The sequence below is a fragment of the Triturus cristatus genome, chromosome 3_1 (assembly GCF_964204655.1).
Source record: "Triturus cristatus chromosome 3_1, aTriCri1.1, whole genome shotgun sequence".
Lineage (NCBI taxonomy): Eukaryota > Metazoa > Chordata > Amphibia > Caudata > Salamandridae > Triturus > Triturus cristatus.
Window position 1 is genome coordinate 970598418 of NC_140583.1, and position 25725 is coordinate 970624142.

The 25725-nt window shown below is 45.9% G+C and overlaps 1 protein-coding gene across 3 annotated transcripts in view; it reads left to right on the top strand.

Moving 5' to 3' along the window:
• Positions 1–25725, top strand: part of SYTL1 (synaptotagmin like 1) — a 329086-nt gene that overhangs the window by 292675 nt on the left and 10686 nt on the right. For all 3 annotated transcript variants that reach the window (XM_085645622.1, XM_085645621.1, XM_085645623.1), the window contains exons 12-13: positions 6483–6561; positions 19504–19603. In XM_085645622.1, coding sequence (XP_085501748.1) covers positions 6483–6561; positions 19504–19603 — 179 coding nt within the window. The remainder of the gene's footprint in view (positions 1–6482; positions 6562–19503; positions 19604–25725) is intronic.

The following is a 25725-nucleotide window of genomic DNA, read 5'->3' on the forward strand; positions in this document are numbered from 1 at the left end:
CAAAAAAAATATATTTTTTAACCCAGACTGGAATTTCTTCCGTGTGCAAAAAACCACAAAAGTACCTTCTGTCCAAAAGGAACACTCCGATACAAGATCGGTAAATCAAATAAACTAATATTGTGATTGCGCCACTAACGTTCAATATAGTTAAATAGTCCACATTGAATTCATCGAATGATTCAAAATCCGTCTTTATTAGTAATTGACGTTCTTCTTTCTCCTGTTTTACAACAGTGTAGACAGCCAACGCGTTTCGTTCTCCACTGAGAACTTCTTCAGGGCTGTAAAGTTAAAACACATATAAAAAGTCCAAAAATACGTAGACCAAAACATAAAACATGATTATATACATATACAACATTTAAAAGCACAATAGCATATTTCTGACAAGACACATATAACATGATATCATGTGGAACAATAAACATATAACATTTTTGGTAATATCAGAAAATTCATGATATTAAACTAATACCCATATGCTTGTTGCTCCTAGGGAGTTAACATGTGTATGACCACTTGCTAAGGACAAATATATGAATCCACACAATGTTAACATCCTAATGACATTTTAGTGTTCCATTTGTTGAGATAAGGCCCAACATCAAATATCAACAAATGTGCAAGAGTCTACAAGACAAAAATATACAAGATTTTGAGAATATTTTAAACTGAACATCAGCGCTCATTTCAGCCAGGTTTGTAATAGTGGTGTAATTCAGACAGTTAATAATTATCTAAAGGGGCATTTGTCCCTAAACTGTCGTTTTCAATTCGGAACTATGGACAATTACTGTTCCATATGGTTCTATTGGACATGCTTTTATAAGAAGCATTAATCAAATGTGGTGGGTCATTATACACTTACGCTGTTCTAACACATTGCATATTCTAATATGTCCGACATGTTCGACACGTAGGATGGGGCTTTGCACATTTGTTTATATTTGATGTTGGGCCTTATCTCAACAAATGGAACACTAAAATGTCATAAAGACGGATTTTGAATCATTCGATGAATTCAATGTGGACTATTTAACCATATTGAACGTTAGTGGTGCAATCACAATATTAGTTAATTAGCTTGTCTTTGACTCTCTGACTTAGCTGGTCTAAGACTGTATGGTAGTGTTCGTTGGGTGTTTTTTGTTTAATATGTTATGGTATTCTGTCTGAGCGATTGGCATTCTTTAAGTATCTAATAGGATCTGTTTGTTCTTGTGTGCATACCATAGAAATATACATGATAAATAAGAGCACTGCCAACTCTGTACTCTACAAGGTCTTTGCAGAAGAATTACATTGGTTTGACCCCCAGTTTCAATGCAGTAAATATCTTTCATTCATTCATTCAAAATCTTGTAAGGGCCATTTAGAAACTGACAGCTGTATCCCAGTTTGACTTCTAAATTTAGATATGAAAATACAACCTAAAGTCCGTGCCACATGACTGTGAATCGTGATCCCCGCATGAATAGACCAAAATACTGGTGGCCTTTGTACCTATGAGAACACAGCTCCATCGGTTATAGTGAGTATGTGGCGAGGAGGATGAAAAACTGTCATACGTTGAGAAAGCTTTTCACTTTATTGAAGGTAAATACCTATTTAAGAGGATGGTCCAAACAGGTATAAGCCAATCTTGCATGAGCAAAATGAAAGCCGTATGTGCGTTTTTTTTCTGGTGGTTATTAATGGAGACTTTCCTTCGGTTATCTGAGAGTCTGCATTATTCTTGACCATCTATAAATGTTTGACATTGATGGTCGTTTACTTTTGCATAGACTATGCTGCAGTTTCTGTGTCACAGTTGTTTTTTTGTCTTTGGATTGAGTTTGTTGAACAAGTTACTTACCTTCAGTAACAATATATCTGTAAGAGACATACATTAGTTATAGATTCCTTACCTTGTGAATTACCCCCAGGCGTCAGACTGGATCCGGATAATATTTTGTCAGCAGTACCCCCTGCGCGTCGAAAGGTGGCGTCGTTTGTCGTTGGCGTCCTGGTTGCCAGGGTGACATCGTGGCAGCTACTTAGACGCCACCCTCGCATGCTGACATCCATAAAGGTTGATGTGGAGCCCGGACTCCGCCCGAGACCAGAGGCCTATGATCTCCACCTCTCCCATGTGGCCGCCCTACCCCATAAGGGATTCCTCAGTCACCACTGTGAACTCTGGTTGGGGAAGGGAGAGGGATCTGCAGTTGACCCAAATCCTGGTTCGTAAGCCACCACTGCAATTGTCAAGCAGTGCCCTCCGAGATCTGAACGCAATCGGACAGATTACCCTGATGAAGTTCCCACTGGAACTCCAGGTCCCACTGCAGAGGCGGCATATGCCACCTGGCATGATCTACTAGCAGGATGCAGTAGGCAATGAGGCCCAGTAGCCTCAGCATCATTCTGACTGAAACCCGGGATAGAGGTCGAAAATTCAGAATCGTAGCCCGGACTCGCTGCTCCAGAGGATAAGCCCCAAACTGCTTCGTGTCCAGAATCACTCCGATGAAAATGAGCTTCTGAGAGGGAATGAGGTGTGACTTCGGCATATATATATAGTAAACCCCAGCGAGTGCAGGAGGTCCGCCGTAGTCTGGAGGTGGGAGCCGACTGCCTGGGACTAGCCCACCTTCAACAGCCAGTTGTTGAGATATGGGAAGACTGGAACCCCTGATCGGCGCAGATGAGCTGCGACCACTACCATCTCTTTTGTGAACACCCGAGGGGCACAGGTAAGGCCAAAGTAGAGCACGGTAAGCTGAAAGTGCTCGCGGCCTACCGTTAACCGCAGGCCAGCATGACGGGGATGTTCAAGTAAGCGTGGTGCAAGTCCAATGCTACCATCCAGCCTCCAGGGTCGAGGGCAGACAGGACGTGAGCCAGTGTCAACATTTTGAACTTCTCCTTCCGGAGGAAGCAGTTGAAATTCCTAAGATCCAAGATAGGACGCAGGCCTTTGTCCTTCTTGGGCACCAGAAGTAGTTGGAGTAGCAACCACGACCTACTTCTGGGGCAGGGACACGCTTGATGGCTCCCTTGGCCAAGAGAGCCGTAACTTCCTTTTGGAGAAGGACCAGCTAATCCTCCGACATGCAATGGTACTGAGGTGGCATGGCAGGGGGGGTAGTTTTAAAGGGGAGAGAGTAGCCCGTTCAGACTATTTGCAAAACCCACCTGTCTTACGTGATGGTGCGCCAGTGGGGGGAGGTGATGGCGAATCCTGCCGCCCACTGGGGATCGGTGGCCCTGAAAGCTCATACTAGGAGGGTTTGGAGGCTGCTGCAGAGGGGGCTGAGGTGGACTGGCCCGCACACTGGCCTCCAGACCCACAACGGTGGTTCCCACGTCCTCAGCCACACAGAGGCTGAACAGCTTGTGCGGGCCTGTGCCACTGGGCGGGACGTGGTGGGTCACCCCTTCCGTAGCCATGAAAGGCAGACTGTGCAGGGTGGGTGGTGGACAGGCCCAAGGACTTGCCCGTACATTGAGAGTCCTTAAAGCACTCTAGCACATTGTCTGCTTTGTCGCCGAACAGGCACCGGCCATCAAAGGGCATGTCCTTAAGGGTAGCTTGGACACCCCCTGAAAAACCAGTCGACCTCAGCCAGGCGTAGCATCGAAGGGCTACCGACATGGAAATTGTCCTGCCTAGCGAGTCGGCAATGTCCAGCCCACAGCGACTTTGCTGCGTCTCTCCCCTCGGCAACTGCACGGGAGAGTACAGCCCGGGCCTCCTCTGGGCACTGGGGCAGCACCTGCGCCACCATATCCCACACTGAATGCGTGTAACTGCCCAACAGACATGCGGTGTTTACCGACCGCAGTCCCAAGCTGGAGGAAGAAAACATCTTCCCAAGGTGGTCCAGCTTTTTGGATTCCCTATCAGGTGGTGTGTTAGGGAATGCGCCTTTTGACATGGAGGCTTGGACCACCAAGCTCTCAGGGGTGAGGTGTTGGGATAGGAAAGTAGGTCACCCGGGGCCGGGTGGTGGCGTCGGTCAATCATCCTATCCACATGAGCCCCTGTGTTGGGCCTGGACCAGGTGCCCAAAAGGATATCGGTTAGGGCTTTATTAAACGGCAGAAGGGGCTCCGAAGAGCTCGCTGCCGGTTGAAGCACCTCTGTCAGGAGGTTAGTCCTGACCGCCACCGTAGGAAGCTCGTGGTTGAGAGCCTCGGCCACCCTACGCAACACAACTGCATAAGACGCTCCCTCCTCCATAGCCACAGTAGAAGGAGACAACATGCCATGGTCTGGTGAGGTATCGAGACCGCTGGTTTCCCCCACCCCAGTTCCTCTCGCCAGTCTGGTTCGTAACCCAACTGGTCAGTCAAAGGGTCTCCAGACCCCTCCTAGTCCTCCTCACCTTCCTCTGGTTGCCAATATGGCCTGAAAAGACCAGGGTAGAACAGGGGCACAAAAGTACCCATTGGCGTTGGTTCCGGCGTCAGGCGACGCCGGTCCGGCTCCATGTCTACATTGGGTTGGATGCCGGGGTTGACGCCGGCTGGGGACACAATCGGCGTCAGCTGCAGACGTGGTGCCAGTGGAGTCGGCGCTGGGGGAAGTGTAGTCAGGTCAACCGGCGCCAATCCGGATCCAGGCCTGGATCCAAGGGGACCCTGCGGTGCTGGGGCCGAAGCCGCCAGCGTCAAAGGGCTAGGGCCACCAGCCAAGCCCACGGGGCCCGAAGGGACGGCGGTGGAGTCGGGCTGCCCAAAGATGACATGCATCGCTTCGTAGAAACTCCGGAGCTGGGCAGTTGGCAGACGGACGGGGAGAAGTCGAAGAGCGACAATGCTTCTTCGACTTCTTGTGCTTCGACTTACTGGAGGAGTGCGAAGACTTGGAAGAAGATTGGTGGTGGGAGTGGTGGCTCCACGACCGGGACCTCGAGCAGCGCGAAGCGGACTGCCGCGCCTCTAGAAGCTTTTGGGACCGCTCCCGCTAAGACTTTGGATTCAAGGTACGGCAGTCGGAACACGACTTGGAGTCGTGGTCGGGTTCCAAACATAACAGGGACACGCGGTGCGGATCTGTCACCAACATCAACCCTCGGTAGGAACCACAAGCCTTGAAACCAGGCATTCCTGGCGTGCACCAGGAGTCGAAGACTCAAAAACGACATTGACAAAAAATCTGTCAAAAAGTGACTGGAGGTACCGCTCTCACCGGATCTGTGCTGACTGGCTCTGAAAAAGAAAGAACCAACATCAGCGCACGAGGGCGGCATTTAAGTAGCTGCCGCAATGTCATCCCAGCGACCACGATGCCAACGACTAATGCGAAGCCAACCAACGCCACCTTTTGATGCGGAGCGGTACTGCTGACGAAAAAATTCTCTGGATCCAGTCTGACGCCGGGGGTTAATTCACAAGGTAAGGAATCTATAGCTAATTGTCTCTTTCACATATACTAGGTTATGCAAGTTGCATCTAAAGTGCTCCAAGGGGGAACAGGACATGGGAGGTAAGAAGGGAAGAGCAGAATCCTCTGGATATCTCCTCTCTACATCTAATTGTCACCTGTTTTAAATGAGTGTTTGTTCTGGAAATGTTTAAGTTATCGTTCCATGAATTTGGGTGGTCCAAGGACCAGGGTTTAGGCTTGGAGAAGGGTGAAATTCCCAGAATTCGCAGAATTAAATTTGGCCATAGTGTTTGGATGGTTCAGGAGTAATTGTTAATCTCAAGTGAGCGAAAATACTCAATTAAAATGCTTATGCTTTACAATTTTGGACTTGTGTTTAAAAGGTTATGACAAGTTTATGAAACAATATCTAACTGCTATTAAAGTTTAAAAAATGATTGTGCACGTTTGAACAAGGAAGGACAACTTAAAAATGACGGATATATTTAAGACAAATGGTTTAATTGTATTGAATACGCACATTCGAAACCCCTTAAGATGTATGTCTTTAAAAAACATGTATTCCCTCACAAAATGATCACCTACAAATTTTTACTTTTCATGAAACATGCATAAACGTACAATTACTCATACCTACATTTTATATCCTTGAGAAAGGTTGTCTTTTCGTGTTACAAAACTAAAAATAATGTGTGTAACATTCCAGTGAACATCCTCACTTTTGAAGATGTATATCTAACTGTTTTAACATTTTTGGCAAGCATTACTGTCTGTTTAAAAATGTAAAACGTTATTTATATGTGAACAAAGAACCCTGATAGTTTTAAGCCCAAAATCAAATCAATTACTTTTGACCAAATACGATTCTAAAATGTTATTAATGTTACAGAAACAAAATTCAGCAGATCATGTCACTTTTCCACGCACTCCCACCTGACCCTTTTATGAATTGACCCCCCCTGCTTGACAGTCCTGTAAAACTGACCAGTTGTGCTCATCCTGCATGCTCTGACTTGCAGCACACCAAGTCTTGACACTGTGACAATATACTGGGAGATCGAGCTGGGCATTCTTCTTTGATAATAGGTGTTTGTCTTGTATACAGACCCCAGTGTCTTCTGGTGAACTCTGCAGCCGGGGTAAGCTTGTTCTGTCCCTGAAGTTCATCCCACCTGGCTCAGAAGGTAACGTGCAATTTCGTTATTATTTTATTGCTTCATATAGCTCTGGCTTGTGACAAAAAAGGTACTCATAAAGCTAAAGAGAAAAGCATTTTGGGGGCTCTCCAGACGAGTCATCAGTATCGAATATCAGTAGGGTAGAGGAGTTTCTCTTCTCAGTGATCGCTGTTAGACGAGTGATGATCTTCAGGGGTCCTGCCCTTTGCTGAGAGTAAATGGTGGTCCCTGTTGCACCTAGAAAGTAAGGAAGGCCTGTCTGAAAATTCTTATTTTTAGATTTCTTCTAAATGAAGACATCTTTGGGTGGTTTCTGAGATCAGAACCTAGTGAGCTTCATCATCCCTTCACTCCGTCCCCTCCCACCAATGCACCATCATTTTCCTTCTTCCCTTTTCTCTTACTATTGCACCTGCCATGTTTCTTTGCCTTATTCCGTTTTCTCCCTTACTTCCATTTTCTCAACTCCTTCCTTACACTTTTCATACATCTAGGTGAAGACTCTGATCTATTTATGAACAAAGACCAGACTCTAATCTTCTGCTTGGCCAGGATCTGCATGCGCATCTCTTTTTGAACTAAGTGCTGTGCATATATTTCGTGATGAGCCATTGCCTGGGCTCACGATTATTGTTAAACGAAGATGTGAGCCTTTTTGATGAAAACTTTTCATGGCTGAAATCGAATCCACATGTGACTAGGTGTCGTAAAATGAAGAATGTACTCAGGTAAGAACAACCTTTATTGCGCATCACCAACTGGTCCAATATATTTCTCACAGTAACTCGCCTCAGGGAGGCTGCATAGAACGTTCATAACAACCAGGGGAATGTACCAACAGGAAGGGAATACAAGGGGGGGGGCAGAGCATACCAAGATTACAACACATCTCCCTGGGCAATAATAATTGCAGCAACAGATATAGAGCTGAAATCTAAGTAATTACATAGTCTTTGTGCCACACCGGACTGGTAGTTATCCTAGTAGAACTGCGACCCAGGCCGTGGTTCCTACTCAACAGTGCGTGAGTACCTCCTTCTTTTGTTGGGGGGCTGCACTTTACCACTTTGTCCATTCCCCATGTTTGTCCATTGTCCAAAAGGACTACGTTCCTTCCAACACTTGCTACTTTGATAGGCTCAGAGAACCTAGAGGCATTCCTCCTTCTGGCAGGAGGTAAGTCTATACGAACCCAATCACCTGACACCATTGACGGTACCTTGACGCTTTGTTTCATATCATATCTCAGCTTGTACTTTTCCTGTTGTTTCTCAATTTGCCTTGCAATGTTCGCCCTGTCTATCACGCAATCATAGGTCTTACACAACCATCCTGCTGTGAGAATGGTCTTAGGCTTCCTACCTTTCAAAGATACAAAAGGAGAAACCTGAGTGATGGTGTTGGGTGCCGTCCGGTACGACCATATCATTTCCTGTAGAGCTTGTTTGGTTGGAATACCAGTGGCCTCTGCTCTTTGTATGCATTCCTTGATGACTCTGTTCATACGCTCCACCAGACCATTTGCTCTCGGACAATACAAAGCTGTTTTCAAATGGTTGATGCGTAGGCCCTCCAAAAATTCCTTCATCAACTCTGAGGTAAACTGGACTCCATTGTCAGTTACGATGGCATCCGGAATACCTTCTTCAAAGAACGTGTCCTTTAAGAACTGGATCAAGACTTTAGTATCAATCATGTTTGTCCACTTGGTTACCACCCATCTTGAGTGATAGTCTATGAGGACCAGTATAAAGCGGTCCGAGGCTTGTCTTAAGTTTAATGGTCCTATAATGTCTAATGCTAGTTTGGCCCAGGGGCGATCAGGAACTTCCACGGGTGATAAAGGAGGTTTCCTAGCAGACAGAGTCTTGTCACTCCTAGCACAGTCTTCACAGTTTTTCACAACTTCCTCTACTTCCTTGTCCATGCTGGGCCACCAGTAACCTTCTCTTACTCTATTTTTAGTTAAACTCCTCCCTAGATGACCCACATGGGCTAGGGAAATGATTTTTCTCCTCATACCTTCAGGGGGTACAATTTTCTCCCCTCTATGTATAGTTCCATTGACTTCAACCATTTCATGCCTAACTTCCCAGAATTTCCCCACCATGTCAGACAACCTGCTCTTATGTTCTGGCCAACCGTTGTGTATGCATTCTTTTACAGTTTTCAAAGTTTCGTCTAGATCATTTTGTTCTTCCCATTCTTCCTTAGTCAAACCTGTTACTTCTAGTACAATGACATCACTTTCCTCCTCCTTACCATCATCGTTGACTTGTAAAGGAGAACGAGACAGGAAGTCAGCAATTACATTTGTTCTCCCAGGTACGTACTCCACCCTGAAGTTGAATCCTTCCAACCCTATCATCCACTTAGCTATCCTCGGGGTTAGCCTAGTAGATCCCTTGGTCGTGAACACATACATAAGTGGCTTATGATCCGTTTTGATGGTAAACGGTATCCCCCACAGAAAAAACTTGAAATGGTTAGCAGCCCAATAACAAGCTAACGCTTCTTTCTCGATGACCGAGTAGTTTTGTTCTGCACCTTTCAGTGTTCTGGATGCAAATGCTATCACTTGTTCAGTATTCCCTGTTTTTTGGGTAAGGCTGGCTCCCAACCCTTTGTTACTGGCATCCGTAGAAAGGTACGTAGTTTTAGTAGGGTCAAATCTACCCAAGAAAGGAGCTCGGGTAATGCAGTCTTTTATGTCAGCAAAAGCTCGCTTGCAACTCTCCTCCCATAAAAATGGCACTTTACTTTTGAGAAGATTCCTTAACGGTTCTACCCTTTCTGCATAGTTTTGAATAAACTTAGAGTAGTACTCAGCTAATCCTAAAAAGGACTTTACTTCTTCAACGTTAGTGGGTGCCGTAGCTTCCTGTATCGCCTCCACTAAGTTCATTTTAGGTTTGATGCCTTCATTGGAAATGGTGTGTCCTAAGTACTCTACGGACTTTACTCCTATTTGGCATTTTTCTCTTTTTAATGTGAGGCCTGCTTGGCTCAATTTGGAGAGGGTACTTCTCAACCTGTCATTGTGTTCAAGTTCATCCTTTCCAAATATCAAGATATCGTCCTGAAAGCACATCGTGCCAGGGGCCTCCTTGAGCACATGCTGCATGATTCTTTGAAATGCAGCTGCTGCTGAGGCCAGCCCAAATGGCATGCGGCGGTACTGAAATGCCCCTAACGGAGTTACAAACGAAGTCAGATGTCTGCATTCCGGGTGTAACTCAACCTGGTGGTATGCGGAGGATAAGTCCAGGACACTAAACAGACTGGCATCTTTGATTAAGGTTAGAATTTCATGTATTCTGGGTAGCGGATGCCTATCTACCCAAATTTCTTTGTTTAAGTCCCTAAGGTCAATGCAAAGCCTAATGTCTTTGCTGGCCGCCTTGGACGTGATAACAATTGGAGACAACCATTGGGAACATTCAATGGGTTCTATGACCCCTAACCCCAGCAGTCTGTCTAATTCTTTTTGTAAAGGTTCATGCATTAAATGGGGAATAGGCCTCACTTTATGTGCAATGGCTTTGGCTTTGTCTTTTAATTTTATGCAATGCTGGTAGTTTTTGAGTTGGCCCAATTTGTTAGTGAATACCTCTGGGAAATCGTCACAGACGGATTTACCACACACCGATCTATCTACTAAGAGAACTTGGTCAGTGCTGTTAGGATCTAGCTTCATCCCTAGATCTTTTTGATGTCTCCATCCAATTAAGTTGGATCCTTTCTCTGATACATAAATTTTCCCCACCGTGCTCCTGCCTTTATACTCAATCCTCATGGTGGTCATACCTAACAATGAGATGGGGTCTCCCCCATACCCTCTGAGTTTTATGTCAGCTTTTTCCAGAGTACCTACTTTGTTGGGGAATAACCCTTCAAACACTTTACCATCCAACAATGTATATGGGGAACATGAATCAGCAAGGACATTTATCAACTTATTGTCAACTGTGATGGTGCATTCCGGGAAATTTACGGTACTGTCCTTGTCTACTACCTGAAAAGTGAACTTAACGTCCTCTGGCACATTTTCTGAATCCACTAAGGAGACTGTCACAGACTTATTATTACACACTCTGGCTATATGTCCTTTCTTGCCACAGTTATGACATGTAGCACCCCTCGCCGGGCAGGCTGGACTATTAGCCAAGTGTGCAGGATTACCACACCTGTAACACTTAAATTTGACACTTGAGGTGCTCATGTTTTTAACCTCCTTTTCTTTAGACCTCTCTTGCTTTACAATAGCATTAACTTCATGACATTTAGTTCTAGTATCATCCCCCACATTAATCTCTTTTATGCACTCCGCCGTGTGCTCAACACTTAACGCTATGTCCACTGCTTGTTTCAAATCTGGATTACCTGTCAACAACTTCTCCTGAATTTTATGGTTATTAGTACATCTGACCAACTGGTCTCTGATAAGGGAATCAGCTAACCCTTCGAACTCACACGTATTGGATAACCCCTTAAGAGCAGCAATGTACGATTTTACTTTTTCACTCTTGCCTTGAACCCTTGAGAAAAATTTATGTCTTTCCAATACCACATTTATAGCTTTCCCAAATTGTTTCTCCAACTTATTCATGGTAGCCAAATACACATTGAAATCTCCTTCACTACCTCCTTCATCCTCTGTATCAGGTCCTTCCAAATTATTATAAATCTTCCTCCCCTCTATACCTAGATTATGTAGCAAAATATGTTGTTTTCTGAAGTTAGAAAATTTTTCTCCTCCTATTGCAACTAGGTATGACTCAAAAATGACCCTCCAATCTCTCCAACATATGGCAGGATCCCCCTCTTCCTTGAGGAAAGAGGGAGGTAACGCCATATTTAATGCCGCCATACCTGACTAGACGATCCCCCAACCCACCAGGGATGTTTACAAAAATACAGGAAGAAACTTACACTAGATAAGCAGGAATGTCACATAAAAACACAATAGTACATGCGATAAAACAGCAATGCAAACAAGCGTATAATGCGACTACAATGAAATTCCTGAGAAAGAAAATCCAAAAAAAAAACTAAAAACTTGGCCCCTCAGCGTTGACAAAAACAAACTGTGCCTGTCAGTGTTCAGATTAGTCACCAGAGCACCTTGAATGACTTTTGATGACAGACAGGCGGAATGCTGTGCCCATCAGCGTTGAAGAAATGTAAGTACAGAAACAGATATATTTTGTTGAAAGAAATACTGACTGAAATCAGCCCCAAAAAGACCATCCACACCGATGGAAGACAGGCAGACAGCTGTGCCCATCAGCGTTGAACTAACTCTGAGGAATCTGCATTACCAAAACAGAAGATATTTTTTCCGAAATTTTACTGACTGGAAACAGCTGAACTCAACAGTGAAACTGCCGGGGGCGCTCACTGACGAAGATCTCTTCAGGCCACCCAGGATACGGAGCTTTGCCGGCAGAAGACCACGAACTGCGACCTTCTACACGACGGAAACCCCAAGACTGAACCTCGCTGAGGAGAATAGAAGCGCTTGCACCACAAGCTGAGGTAAATTCTCTGGAGGCGTAGTTGCGTAAGGCGCGAACCGCGAAAGCCCTTAGACAGAACCAGGTGAAGGACACCACCACAATCACCGTACGGCGGACAGCAGCGTGGGGAGGCAAGGGCAGCGGCAGCGCCGGATAAAATGAAGGGCCCCAAGAGAACAAATTACAGTCAGCGGCAAGAGAACTCGGTGAAGCGCAATACAGCGATCACCTTACTCCAGTGAGGTAAACAAAGCAGCTCCTGCATGAACAGCTGAGAGTGGCAGGGTTAGAAAGGACAGCCAGCAGAAGACCGGCAAAATGCCAGACGACACCCTCCTGGAAGTCGTACGCTGCCACCACCTCCAAAACCCCACTCACTTGAATAGCGCCAGAAAGCCTAGAATAGCGCCATACTGACAGAGTCCTGATCACGAAAGCAGAAAGCAGGATGGACGAAGAATAGCTTCAATCTTCAAGCTGGGGATGGTGATGCACTGCCCCCACGCAGTGTTCGTCGCCAGTGTCGTAAAATGAAGAATGTACTCAGGTAAGAACAACCTTTATTGCGCATCACCAACTGGTCCAATATATTTCTCACAGTAACTCGCCTCAGGGAGGCTGCATAGAACGTTCATAACAACCAGGGGAATGTACCAACAGGAAGGGAATACAAGGGGGGGGGCAGAGCATACCAAGATTACAACACTAGTATTAGTTGAATTAATTTTTTAATTCTGTACATAAAAAATTAAGCTTTTTTTAATCAGAAATAAACAGTCTGGCGGAAATCACTGGGAACAATAGCAGTTTTCTCACACGTGAGCGAGCAAATCTAGTGTTGATGGTGAGGTAGCGATGCTCCTTTTCATACATTAAATTGTGTTAAATGCTGCGTTATTTTCCTTGGCACTTCTTTAGCCACATAGAACATACAAAACTCGGGTATTTAAATGTCTGATTTAAACAATTTCTTTTAACAAATTCTGTTAAGTTGGTGCATTAGTCATCTGATATGACATTTATTCATGAATAACACTGCACTGCTTTTCTTCAGATAGACCTTGTATGTAGCAAGTCATGTATGTTTTCAATTGCAATCATCTTAATAACCAGTGCCAAATACAAGTCTAATGTGGACTTTTCTTTTTTGCTAGTTTTAAATACATATTGATCATTTTGCGAATATATTTTCTTAATGACAAAGACATTGATAATCCTGTCAATAAGCTGACTCAGATATTGAAATCAGTATTGTACTCTGAATTGCTATCTGAGCATATGCTTGACATTTTATTCTCATTTTTCAATACCGACCGGAAAGGTATTCTATTTACAAAGCTCTGTGTTTTTTCCCTGCTCATTACAACCATTTACAAAGATCTTTCGAAACTATATTGATTTACACCTTTGCCAGGCAAGGTGCATTTAGGTTTATTGTGCCAGGGAGGAGTATTTATCTAGCAATCACATTCACTTACTCATCTGTTTCTGCATTTGGCAAGGTTCCTGAGATGGCCATTTATGGCCTAAAGTCCCATATGGCTGATTTGATTGTCCACATATCTCTTCCTGGGAACTCTTCCTATCTTAGAAAAACAAAACACAAAGTTATATTAGCATAAGGACATTGTGTTTCTTTCTGTCTTCACTACTTTGGGGTTGGTTGTTTGCTTTCTTTATTTCTCTAACACACCTCTAGTTAATAGTTTGCATAATTTTTTATCTGTTTTCTTGTGAAATAACATTAATTTGTTTACATCACCTGTTATCTTGTTAAAGTGATTGCAAACATCTTTCCCCTTAAACAGAACTTAAAACTATGCCATATATAAACTTCAATATACTCAAATACCCCAGATCTTACAGTAATATATATTGTTTTTTATATATTTGCAAACTGCTTAGCTATTCTAGACATGGTTTTAAATCCTTGCTGGAACTTAAACTCTAAGAAGTGAGACTGTATGCTCTCACTCGAGTCAGACAAAGATATAACTAGGTATCCTGATGGATTGAATGGATATATTGGAATTCTTGGTTTATCAACATATCCTCCCTTGCTTCTCTTGTACTGTATGCTCTATCGCCAGATATATATTAAAGAAATATTATTGTAAATTTTGAAAAAAGAATTCAGACTTCTGAAACAAGTTGGTTCCGGATTAACAGTTTGGCAGAGAGGCTATTTCATCATAGACGTGATAGAGTACTCTGTCTGCTAGACTGACAGTATGCCTGCCTCATTTGGAGTCAGGCGGGCTGTAGATTGAATACTTCCTAAGACAGTCCAATGGAGAAGGGGCAATCTGAAAAAGGGCTTTACACTGTCTGACATATTCAGGGTGGATAGTGTAAAGACTACTTTTTTCTGTCACCTCGAGGATAAATGTGGCAGTAAAGAAGAGGAAACAAAAAACACAATGTCCTCCACTTTCAGGGAACAAACTAGGGTGTGGGACATTAGATTTTTATTTTTCAAAAACAAACTCCCGCTTTAGTAGCCAAGGGTGAAATCAAGATGGTGCTCGAGGCAGATGGAGGAATTGGATGCTACTCCCATAACTTCCTGGTTCCCAAGAAGGAATGGGGATTGAGACAGATTGTGGATGTTGGACTCTGAGAACAGGATGGCGGTTTTGGATTTGCTGGACACCTATGTCCATGTGTTGGCGGTCATTCTTGTGGTAGCTGTGCATCTTTGCATTTCAGCGATTAATATATTGTGGTACCTGATAACTGGTTCTTGAATGTGAGCCCGCCACATCTGTTTGTGAGCCGCCTGGAGGTAATATTGTTGATGTGCACCCTAGGGTTCTTTATAAATGAACGAAGTGGGTCAGGACCCTCAGTGGTGAGTGACAGATGCTAACATGACATGGAGCAGACAGTTTTCCTTGCTCCTTCTGGCTCTCACAATGGTGACTCATACATCGACTGGGGATGTCACATGGACGACATGCATATCAGGGGACTCTGAGCACCAATGGAGCTGTACCTTCGAATCAGTCTTTCGGACCTTTGTGCTAATTGTCTGACCATCAAAGCTTTTCTACCTTCCATTAAGAGCACATCGATCCAGGTGCTAACAGACAATACAACAGCCAAGTGGCACTGCAACAAGCAAGGAGGAGTGAGGAACCGTGCCCTCAATCAATCAGGGTTCCTATAGAGCGCTGCTAGCACCAGTTAGGGTCTCAAGGCGCTCGGGGAGAGGAGTTCTGCAGTTTAGTCAAGAGCTGGATGGCCAGTTCAGTCAAAGAGCCAGGACTTGAGGTCCTTCCTGAATTGAGGCAGCGAAGGCGATTGCCTGAGATGAAGAATAAGAGTTCCAGGTCTTAGCAGCGAGGTAGGAGAAAGATTTTCCTCTGGCTGTGGTCTTGCAGATCCGTGGGATGGTGGCCAGGGCCAGGTGGGAAGAGTGGTGTTGTCTGGTGAGAGTGTAGAAGGTGAAGCGGTGGTTGAGGTATGCAGGTCCGATGTTGTGGAGGGCCTTGAAGGTGGGCAAGAGGAGCTTGAAGGGGATTTTCTTGTTGACTGTGAGCCAGAGAAGGTCTCCAAGGTGCCTGGAAATGTGGCTGTGGCGGAGAATGTCCAGGACAAGTCTGGCAGTGGCGTGCTGGATTCTTTACAGCTTTTTTTGGCGCTTCTGAGTAGTGCCGGCATAGAGTGCATTGCCGTAGTCAAGCTTGCTGCGGACGAGTGCTTGGGTGACCGTTCGTCTGGATTCGATGGGGATCCACCTGAAGATCTTTTGCAGCAGGGGGAGCGTGTGAAAGCAGGAGGATGAGACAGCGTTGATTTGGCGGTTCATGGATGGCGAGGAGTTGTGAATGATGCTGAGGTTACATGTGTGGTCGGTTGGTGTAGGGCGATCTCCGAGCATTGTTGGCCACCAGTAGTCGTCCCAGGTGGAGGGGGTGGATCCCAGGAGGAGGACTTCGGTCTTCTCAGAGTTTAACTTGAGGCAGCTGTCCTTCATCCAGGCGGCAACTACATTCATTCCAATGTGAAAGTTGCTCTTTGCAGCTGTAGGTTCGTCAGTGAGGGAGAGGATCCGCTGGGTGCATTGGCGTAGGATACCATGTTGAGTCTGTAGTTTGACAATGTCTGCCAGCAGAGCCATGTAGATGTTGAAGAGAGTGGGGCTTAGGAAGGAGCCCTGGGGGAACGCTGCAGCTAATCTCTGTAGGTTTGGATGTGAACAGTGGGAGACTGACTGTGTGTGGCCTGTGAGTAAGGAGAGGATCCACTCTAGGGCTCTGCCTCGGATACTTACACGGAGTCTTGCGCAGTGTGTGTAGTGGGAGACGGTGTCAAAGGCAGCAGAGAGGTCCAGGAGGATAAGGGCTGTAGTTTTGCCTCGGTCGAGGAGACTGCGGATGTCGTCTGTTGCAGGGAGGAGAGCGGTCTCGTTGCTGTGGTTGTTTCTAAAGCCAGATTGGGAGGGGGTCCAGAATGTAGTTGGTTTCAATGAATTCGTTAAGTTGAGCTTTGACTACTTTCTCCATGACTTTGGCCGGGAAGGGGAGCAGCGAGACCGGCTGTAGGTCTTGAGGTCCGTTGCATCAGCGGAGGTTTTCTTCAGCAGGGAGTTGATCTCTGCGTGTTTCCAGTCTTTGGTGAAGGTGGCGGTCTCGATGGAGCAGTTGGTGGTGCGGAAGAGTTCGGGGGCTATGGCGCCGCCAACTCGGTTGAAAATGTGGTGGGGGCAGGGGTCCGAGGGAGCTCCGGAGTGGACGGTCTTTATGATCTGTAGGTTGTCACTAGTGGTGAGGGTGATCCAGTGAGTCAGGGTTGGCTGGGATCTGGAACATTTGGGTGCAGTGGGGTTGGTGGGTCCTGTTTTAAGAAGCTGTCGTAGATGTCAGAGATCTTGCAGCGGAAGAAGATGGCAAGGTTGTCGCAGAGAGCCTGGGAGGGGGAGTGTGAGGGGGGATATCCCTGGTGTCAGTGCTGGGTTTGATGACATTTTTGATCATGGTGAATAGTTCTTTGCTGTTGTGCGCGTTGGTGTCGATTCATTCCTGTATGGCATTTTTCTCAGTGGCTCTGATGAGCTGGTGGCATGAGGTGTCAGCAGGTTTGAAGGCTGCAAGGTCTGCTGGCGTCTTGCTGCGCCTCCAATTTCTCTCGAGTCATCTGGAGGTGCGTTTGGACTCTTGGGAGGGCGGGGGAGAACCAGCTAGCTTTCTTGGCGGTCAGTTTCCTGGAGGGTTTCCTGACGGGAGCCAGAGTGTTGGTTGGTGCAGTTGGAGATCCAAAGGTGAAGGTTGCGTGCCTTTGTGCTGGAGGTCGGCGGTAGTGTGTTGCGGAGGGTGGTGGTGGATTGGTCTTCAGAGACCTTGTTCCAGTGTCTGCGCAGGTGGTGGTGGGTGTGGTGGAGTTGGGTGGTTTTGGTGAAGGAGAAGTGGACGCAGTTGTAGTTCAGGGTGTGGCTGACGGAGATATTGTTGCTTGCGGAGAAGATGGGGTTGTGCATGCGTCCTGCTGCATGCATTGGGGAGGGGACTAGTTGTTGGAGTCCGATGGAGGTGAGATTCTCCAGTAGAGATGAGGTGTGGGGGTCACTGGGATTGTCCAGGTGAAAATTGAGGTAATCAAGGAGGATGTAATCTGCTGAGGCGAAGGAGTGATGTGCGATGAAGTATGTTATGGATTTGCTGAAGGGGGGCAGGGTCTGGGGGGGTCTGTAGACAAGGGTGCAGCGGAGGGTGGTGTTCGGGTTGGTCTGGATCTGGAAGTGAAGGGGCTGCATGTCGGGTGAGTGGTTGTCGGTGCTGGTCGTGAGGCAGAGGGTGTTCTTGTGTACTAAGGCGATTACTCCTCCTGGTAGTTTGGTGCAATCCTTGTGGATGATCTTGTAGCTGTCTGGGATGGCTGTGGCGATCTCCGGTGCAGAGGTGGAGTTTATCCGTGAGAAATTCAACGTCGGGGGAGATGGAGTCTAGCAGTTCTGAGATCTCCATAGCGTGTTTCTTGAGGGAGCGTGTGTTGAGTAGGATACAGCTGAGGTGGTTGTATCCAGATCTTGGGGGCTATGTGGTATGTGGTAGGCGAGTCTGGTTTGTATAGGCAGGAGAAGGTGCAGTTGCACAGGTGAAAGGTCCTTGGGTGTCGTTTGGACGAAACACCACGCATCACCAGTGTTGAAGGCATGGAGGAAGATGGCGTAACGTTTTACTTTTTTTCAAAAACTCACAGAAAGTGGAAATTGTTTTTTGAAGAAAGTAATACTAATGACCCACTCACACCATGGTAGTCTGGGTGGAGGTAATCTGTTTTTTATTTTTAGTGACGCTCACCGCTAGGTTTTGCCTGGCATTGATGTACAGCAACAAAAAAAAAAAGCCACCCATCCCCCCCCCCCCCCCCCCACACTAAATTAGGCGAACGGTTGGATGGCTAACCTCCTATGGCCCATTCTCCATTGGGCCACTGGTGTAATGTTGGTAAATGACCATGAACAGACTGCCATTGACATACTTAGGGTATGCCCAGCCCAAAACTGACCGGGTGGACCATTTGTTTGGCTGAGTTGTGACCAAGTACACACTTCACCAAACTATGTATATCACTCCCTTAGCTATGACATTATTGATGTGCATTCATTTTGAGCTTCTTCCTAGGTGTACCTGAGACCCTGTCTTTCACCGCAAACAATTATGCACTTGATGTCAGTGAGCTACATGCATAGTAAGTCCAGCACCCGCACACTACCTTATTAGCTGACACTTCGGAATTATGCAGCCTTTCTTCCAAAGTAGGGCAGTGTCACCCTTCCGGGGGGGGGGGGGGGGGGGGGGGGGGGGGTGGAGGGAGTGGAGTGTCTATCATACTACCACATTCTTCTCTCCACCACATCCCTAAGGAGGAGACGCTACACTGGTTCTATCCACCACATATGTACCTTGATAGGACTAAAGAATACACAGTAGATTTTCACATTTATTTGATTTTCTGCCCGTATTTATTCATAGTTTAGCACTATAGGATTATTTCAGTACTTTGTATAAGCAGTTAGTTTTGCAGGGGGTGTTTTATACAATTTCCCTAATTATGTATCAGTATTCTGGATTTCACCATGGATAAATGATTATTAATCCTGGACTATTACATTGCTACTTTGTTATCTTGGAGAATGGAATATCCTTAAATCGCCACCGGCCACATGTTACTGTAATTGTGTCAGTTCTCCTAGTTGCAGATAGCTCTTCTCACATCTGTGTCAATCTCCCACTTCCTGCACCGCTCCCTCAAATTTGCCTTGATTTATACAATGCATTTTTCTCTCCTCTCGGATTTCCATATCCTTATCACTCCATTTTTTCTTCTCAGGTTTTATGTCCTTCCTCCATCCAGATCCTTTCTCTCCCAGTGTCTCCTACACGTTCTTTGCAAGGTCTCTAATGTTTCCCCTTTGTTCCTGCAGGAAGCGATCTACCTCCCACAGGAGAGCTGCACATATGGGTGAAAGAAGCTCAGAACCTGCTTCCAATCCGTACTGGCACCATTGATTCCTTTGTGAAATGGTAATGTTGAGCTGCTGTGTTGCAATAAAACTGAGAAGGATAGAGAAGAGGGAATAGGTTTTGGATGAAAGGGTTAAGTGCATTTCAAACGTCTACCACATGATTATTTATACAGACCTTAAGTTCCTCAAGGACTTGCCCTCAATACAGGATCCGTTCTCTGCCAATACCCTTGAATCCTATTTATAGTATTAATTGAGGGCACACCCAGAAAAAGGCATCAGCGATCTGCACGAAAAGGTCATGGTAGAGCACTGTCTGTCACATACTAAAGAAAAACATGATGCAGAGAAAGGTGGAATGGAACTCAAGATGGAAAAGCTTCTGCAGATAATGTTTTCAGATGTGTTGCTGTTAAGACCTATGAATGTTGATAGCCGCTAAGTTAATGGAAAGGACTTCAAGGTCAAGAAGAAAAGGTCTGCTTTCAGGGTTTTGCTTTTGTGCAAAAAAGTCTCTTTTGAGAGCTGTGCCGCCTTGCAGGGACTATAGGGCACCGGAAAGGATCAGTTTTTCCCTGGCTTATGTGAGCAAGTGGAGTTGTCCCAGGTAGAGTGAATTGCTCAAATACAGTGAAGCCTTGCAACACCTCTCTCCTGCTCACTCCTTTTATTGACCCAGCGCAGGGTCAATAAAAGGAGGGGAAAATAGGCTTCAAAGTGTATTTTTAGTGATTTTGCATGGGGTTTTATATATATAAAAAAAAATTAAAAAAAAATTAAAAAATCGCAGAAATTTTACAAAAGTCCCAATTTCGTGATTTTTATTGCAAAAGCATGGAGGGTCTGATGAAGGCCTGCTGGCGAAAAAGGAGTTCTTACCAGTGCTTCCCTCTTCTCCTGTGAAGGAAGGGGTGGGGAAGAAAATTTGCAACAGCTAATTAGTTGTCACTCTGTACCCAGGCTGGACAGCCCAGGCCCACTGCACAAAGGAAGAAGCCCAGATAACTGGAGCCAACACAGAATGGGGCTCCTCTTTGAAGTTTTGTGGGAAAGGCCATGGCAGTGATGTCAGCTAAGGGCGGAGCTCAGGCTCCCAGAGTAGATGTGACCAGTGACTTCTGAATGGCGCCATCTTGAACTGCACCATTATGCTGTGCAGGAAGATTGGGACATCGGTGAAGAGGTGAGGGGTGCCTGGCTTTTAGAACCTTCCATCCCCATTTAAAAACTCTTGCACAAGCGTTTTTTTTTTCTTTCTCTGGAACTGGATGGCAGCAACAGCTGTATACGACTTCAAGCCCCATGATGCCCTAAAGAACTAATGACTCTGTCCACAGTTGACCCCCAGAACCAGTGGGTCTCTCCAAGGGCCAGTGAGGCTGGCCCCCTTTCACCCCGGTGGACCAGTTGGGGGAAGATCTGGACTTCTGTCCCCAGAAGCTGGAGAGGTGCACTACAGAAAGAGTGAAATGAGGAAAGCTGGTGCAGGGAGCCAGTAAAACCAGCTCCCTGCAACCTTTTCGCTTTTGAGGTTAGAAGGCTTGCTGGAAGTGCTCCTGGTGGCTAGAGTTTGCCACCAGTAATAAAAATGAGCCCTGGATCGATCGTCCAATTCAACGGAACGGCCCAGTTATGGCTTTTTTAAAGATGGACAACCTGTGACCTTTCCCAAGAAACAGAGCACATGGAGCACCACTGCAAAGTTTGCAAAAAAAACCTGGGGTGGGCAAGTGCCTGGGATCGACTCAAGTTCTATACATAATTAATGAGCCTCTGAAGCAGTGTGCATAGGCCCCCTGCTAATAGCTCTAGGAGGGCCCGAGGACGCCAACTGCCAACTAGTTTTTGCAAAGGGGGACTGAGACCCCCATCTCAGTGACTCTCCCCATTAGTTGCTCATTACACATTCCCTGCTCGACAGACCCATAATGCTCTGAGAAGCTTATTTATGCTTTGATGCTTGTGGTGGTGATCCTCAAAACAGGCAGGGGCACCAACAAGGTTAATGAGAAAGTGTTGGGTGGGCTACAAGAGTGCAGCAGTACAACCCTTCCCCCCAGGAAATCACCCAGTCTGGTTCATATCTGAACAGATATCTAATAGCGAGACCAACGCAAACTCAGAGCTCTTATTTTCCAGGATCACATCCGAGTTGCTCTGCTGGAACTGGTTATCTCATCAAGTCCATTTTTCTTACCAGAATGCCAGAAGAAGTACTCATATATAAAGCATGGAAACTCAAGAACTTCGGATTCAGATTGACTTGCAGGCTAAAATATATAGAAGCCTTAATGCAACACTGGTGCCCACTCGACACTAATGTAACCAGAAAAGAAAAATGGCGATTGATCAATAATTTGTGGGCTCAGCTGAATCAAGAGAGGACTACTTTAATAAGGATATCACTGCTGCATGTTTGAGAAACAAGGGGCCAAGAAAGCATTGAAGGGATCGCTCAAGGCATTGGGACCCAATGTCTCGGCAGACTCGGGCCCACGTTGTTTGATGGGTGGTAGTGTGACAACTCATTTTAGAGTTATGCATTCATGCATTAAATAAATAGAGCCTGTCTTTTGCCTTGCATCACACAAGCACTTGTGCAAAACTTAATTTAATCTTGCCTTAAGCAGCAATAAGGTTAGGGATCAAATGAGTATATCCTAATTAGGAATTCACTATTTCACGTTTGCTCAAAGTGTCTAGCCACGTTATCCCAGAGAGTCTGCACAGAATTAATGACAGCTGATAATAGGGACTCAACTCTGGAAAGTTGAACAAATGCTTTCTGGCAGTATCTGGGGTATTTTTGATGCGGGCTGTAAGAAATGTGATGAAATGTTGGTTTGGTGACCCTAATCACCTTTTTAAAAAGATTTAGTAGGATTCTTGGAGAAAGGAGTTTTATGTAAACTGATTGCTGGCACAGTGGTCATTGGTCAAGGTGCTAAGTGGTCTCAAACTCTAGTATCCTAGTGGCAGAGCTGTCGAGATTGGAAGGAATTTCTGATGAGTCTACACATTTATGACCGAGAGAGAGGTACTTAGAAGGGAATTTAATTGCATCTTTCTAGTGCTGTTAAGGGTAGCCTGATTCCTGGAACAATGCAGGTTGAAATCTTGCTTATGTGGCAATCTAATGGACACAAAATCTGATGTTTAGAATCTTCGTAACCTGTTCCTCATGGAAATCTTATCTATGTTCTAGTGACCCATTTGTGAAAAAAACAGAAGCTTAAATCTAAGTCCAATTGCATCCCATGTCAAATTTGGCAATTTTTGACCAAAGACACACAATGGTCTTATCCGCTGTCACAAATCTGTCCACAGCAGAGAAGTCCTCTCTTGAAGCTCTGTCATAGTTTATGAAAACAAAGAGAACCAGACAGACATGCTTTAGCCCGGAAGTAATCAGTATCTCAAATCTATAGCTAAAGTTTGTTAATCTAAATATTAGAAGCACTTATGAATGTTTCTTTGACCATCTGCAAATAGGTGACATACCAGTTATTTGACAGAATAGTGTTGACATTAATGAAAAAGTTCCTTATCTTCAGTAACACTCATTCTGGAGGATACTGTAACCGCAGATTCCTTACCTTCTGAATATTCCCCAGGTGTCAGACTAGATCTTAAAATTTTAAAGTAGTACCCCTGCATACTGGTAGGTGGGGTCATGCAGTTCCAAGCTGGCTTTGTTCCGCTCCTGAAGTGACATGCGTACCCACATATAAGAGCCACCCATGCACACTGACATCAATTGTTTTCTAGTCTGTCTGTGTCCCCGATGCACAGCCCAACAGCAGAATGGTCCGTACCAGTGCACAGATCTCTAGACTTGGGACCTTTTTAGATGGTGAAGAGTCCAGGCACCAGAATGGGGTTGTAGGAGGGTCAGTGAGAAATCTGCAGAGTATGCTCCAGAAAGAGCAATACCAAAGGTAACTAATTTAGTGTTCTGATGGTTACTTCGAACCACAGATTCCTCACCTTTTGAATAGATATCAAAGCAGTACCTCTGAGGTGGTGGGGCTGTCGACTGGCTCAAACCAAAAGGTCATGCAGGATCGAGCAGGCAAAGTGCCCCTCTCGTCGGACCTGGCTGTCCCCACAGTCGAGCTTCGTAAAAGTGAGGAGCAACGCTCATGTATTAGCCTAGCAGATGTCCAGAACAGGCACTCTGCATGCATATGCGGTGGTAGCAGCCTTTACCCTGGTGGAATGAGCCCGCAAGCCCGATTGGGGCCACTTCTTAGCCAGTGCGTAGCAGATTTTAATGTAGAGAACAATCCAGAGAGAAATGGCCCTTTCCTGCACTGTTCTGCCTGCTTTGCTCTAGCAAATCCAACAAAGAGGTCATCGTTCACACAATGTTCCTTGGGACGATCAATGTAGAACTTGAAAGCTCTTTGGGATCAAGCCCATGGGAGTCTCTCATCCTTAGAGGTGTGAGGTGGAGTGAAGAATGCCAGGATGTTGATCTTGACCCCAATGTGAAAAGGAGTTATCACTTTTGGGAGAAAGGAGACTCAGTCCTCAACACCAGCTTATTCGCAAAGGATGTTGTATACAGCGAATTGACAGAGGGTGTGTAGCTCATTCACACGTGTTGCCGATGTTATGGCAAGGAGGATACCTGTCTTAAGAGGCCACAATGGACAGTTGTGCAGCAGTTCAAAGGGAAAACACATTGGGAGGACTAGGATCGTGTCCCACGAAGGCATGATGAAAGGTGTAGGCTTAAGCATATTCAGCAAATACATATGCGTGGTTAAGTCAGATAGCGGTCCAGTGTTCAGATGGGCGAGGAGAAGAAGAGGAAGCGTTGGAACAAAAAGCTCTGGATGCTGACAGATAAGTGGGGCTGGGGCCAGGTAGTTTTTAAATGTGGGGGTTAGTTGAAGGGATGAGGGGGGGGGGGGGGGGGGGGGAAGTCTGGGTAGTTTTTGGAAGGGGGCCGGGTTTTAGGGCTCAGGGTGGGGGGGGGGAGGGGTCAGGGTAGTTCTAAAGGCTGGGTGAGGTTTGTGGGAGTTTTTAGGGGTGGGGGCCTGTTTTAGGACTCAGGCAGGGTTTGGTGGCAGTTTTTAAGGCTGGAGGGCAGTGTTGGGGCTCAGGGTGGGAGGAGCAGGGTCAAGGTAGTGTTAAGGGCTGGGTTGGAGGGGGTTTAGTGATGGAGGTCGGTTTTAAGGCTCAGGGCAGGGGGGCTGAAGACGTTTTTGGCCTCAGGTCAGCCGCAAGTGAAGTGGTAGTTTTAAGGGCAGGGTGGGTTTAGGCCTCAGTGGGGCATCCGAGGGAGAGGGATAGAATTTTAGGGCTGAGGGCAAAAGGGGGAGGGGTTGAGTAGTGGTAATCTTTACCACGCATATCCCTTTCCCAATCATGCCCTTACCACGAATTTGCATGCTAAATACATGCATGGTAAAATAATTCGTGGTTTAGACACAACTGTTAGCTTTTGAACATTCACACCAAGAGCTATGAAAAGGGGCTTTAGTCAGCCCCTGGTTCTCCACGGCTTGACTAAACTGCTTTTTGCAGTTCAGCCAAGCCAGGGAGACCCCGGAGCGGAGCAGCATTCCCCTGTCATAAGCTCAAGTGACTGAGCTAGGGAGGAGGGAGGGGGAAGGCTCCGGCGGTGCCCTGCAGCACATACTGCCTTTCGCTTTCCCCTGCCCACTCCATACATCTTGGAGAGAAAAAGAAAGGCAAAGGCTGTTTATTAGAACTTTGAAATGTTGAGTGCAGTGGGCCAATACCAGTTCATATAGGCCACTGCTGCTCCTGGAGCGCTCAACATTCCAGTGTTCTAATTACCCTGTAAGTATCCGTTTGTAGCATGTAGGGCTGTTGAATTACCATACTTCTCGGAAGCATATGGCTCTGATCACATATCTCTTTTTCTAAATTAAGCTCCTTTTTGCAATACATGTGCACCATATTGTGTTCGCTCACCACTCCATCCTACTCTCATCCAGTGTGCGAAAAAGCTATCTAAAATGGAGTCGGTACCCTCGCGCTTTGCCAACTAAGGGAGAAGTCACAATACACCTTGTGACTTTAAAGACTTCTTTGAAGAAAAAGAATTTGCAGAAACTCCAAGCCTAACACTAGATGGCTGGAATATGCCGAGCGTGTGAATCTATAGCATTACATTCTACAAACAGATGCTTAGAGGGTAAGTAA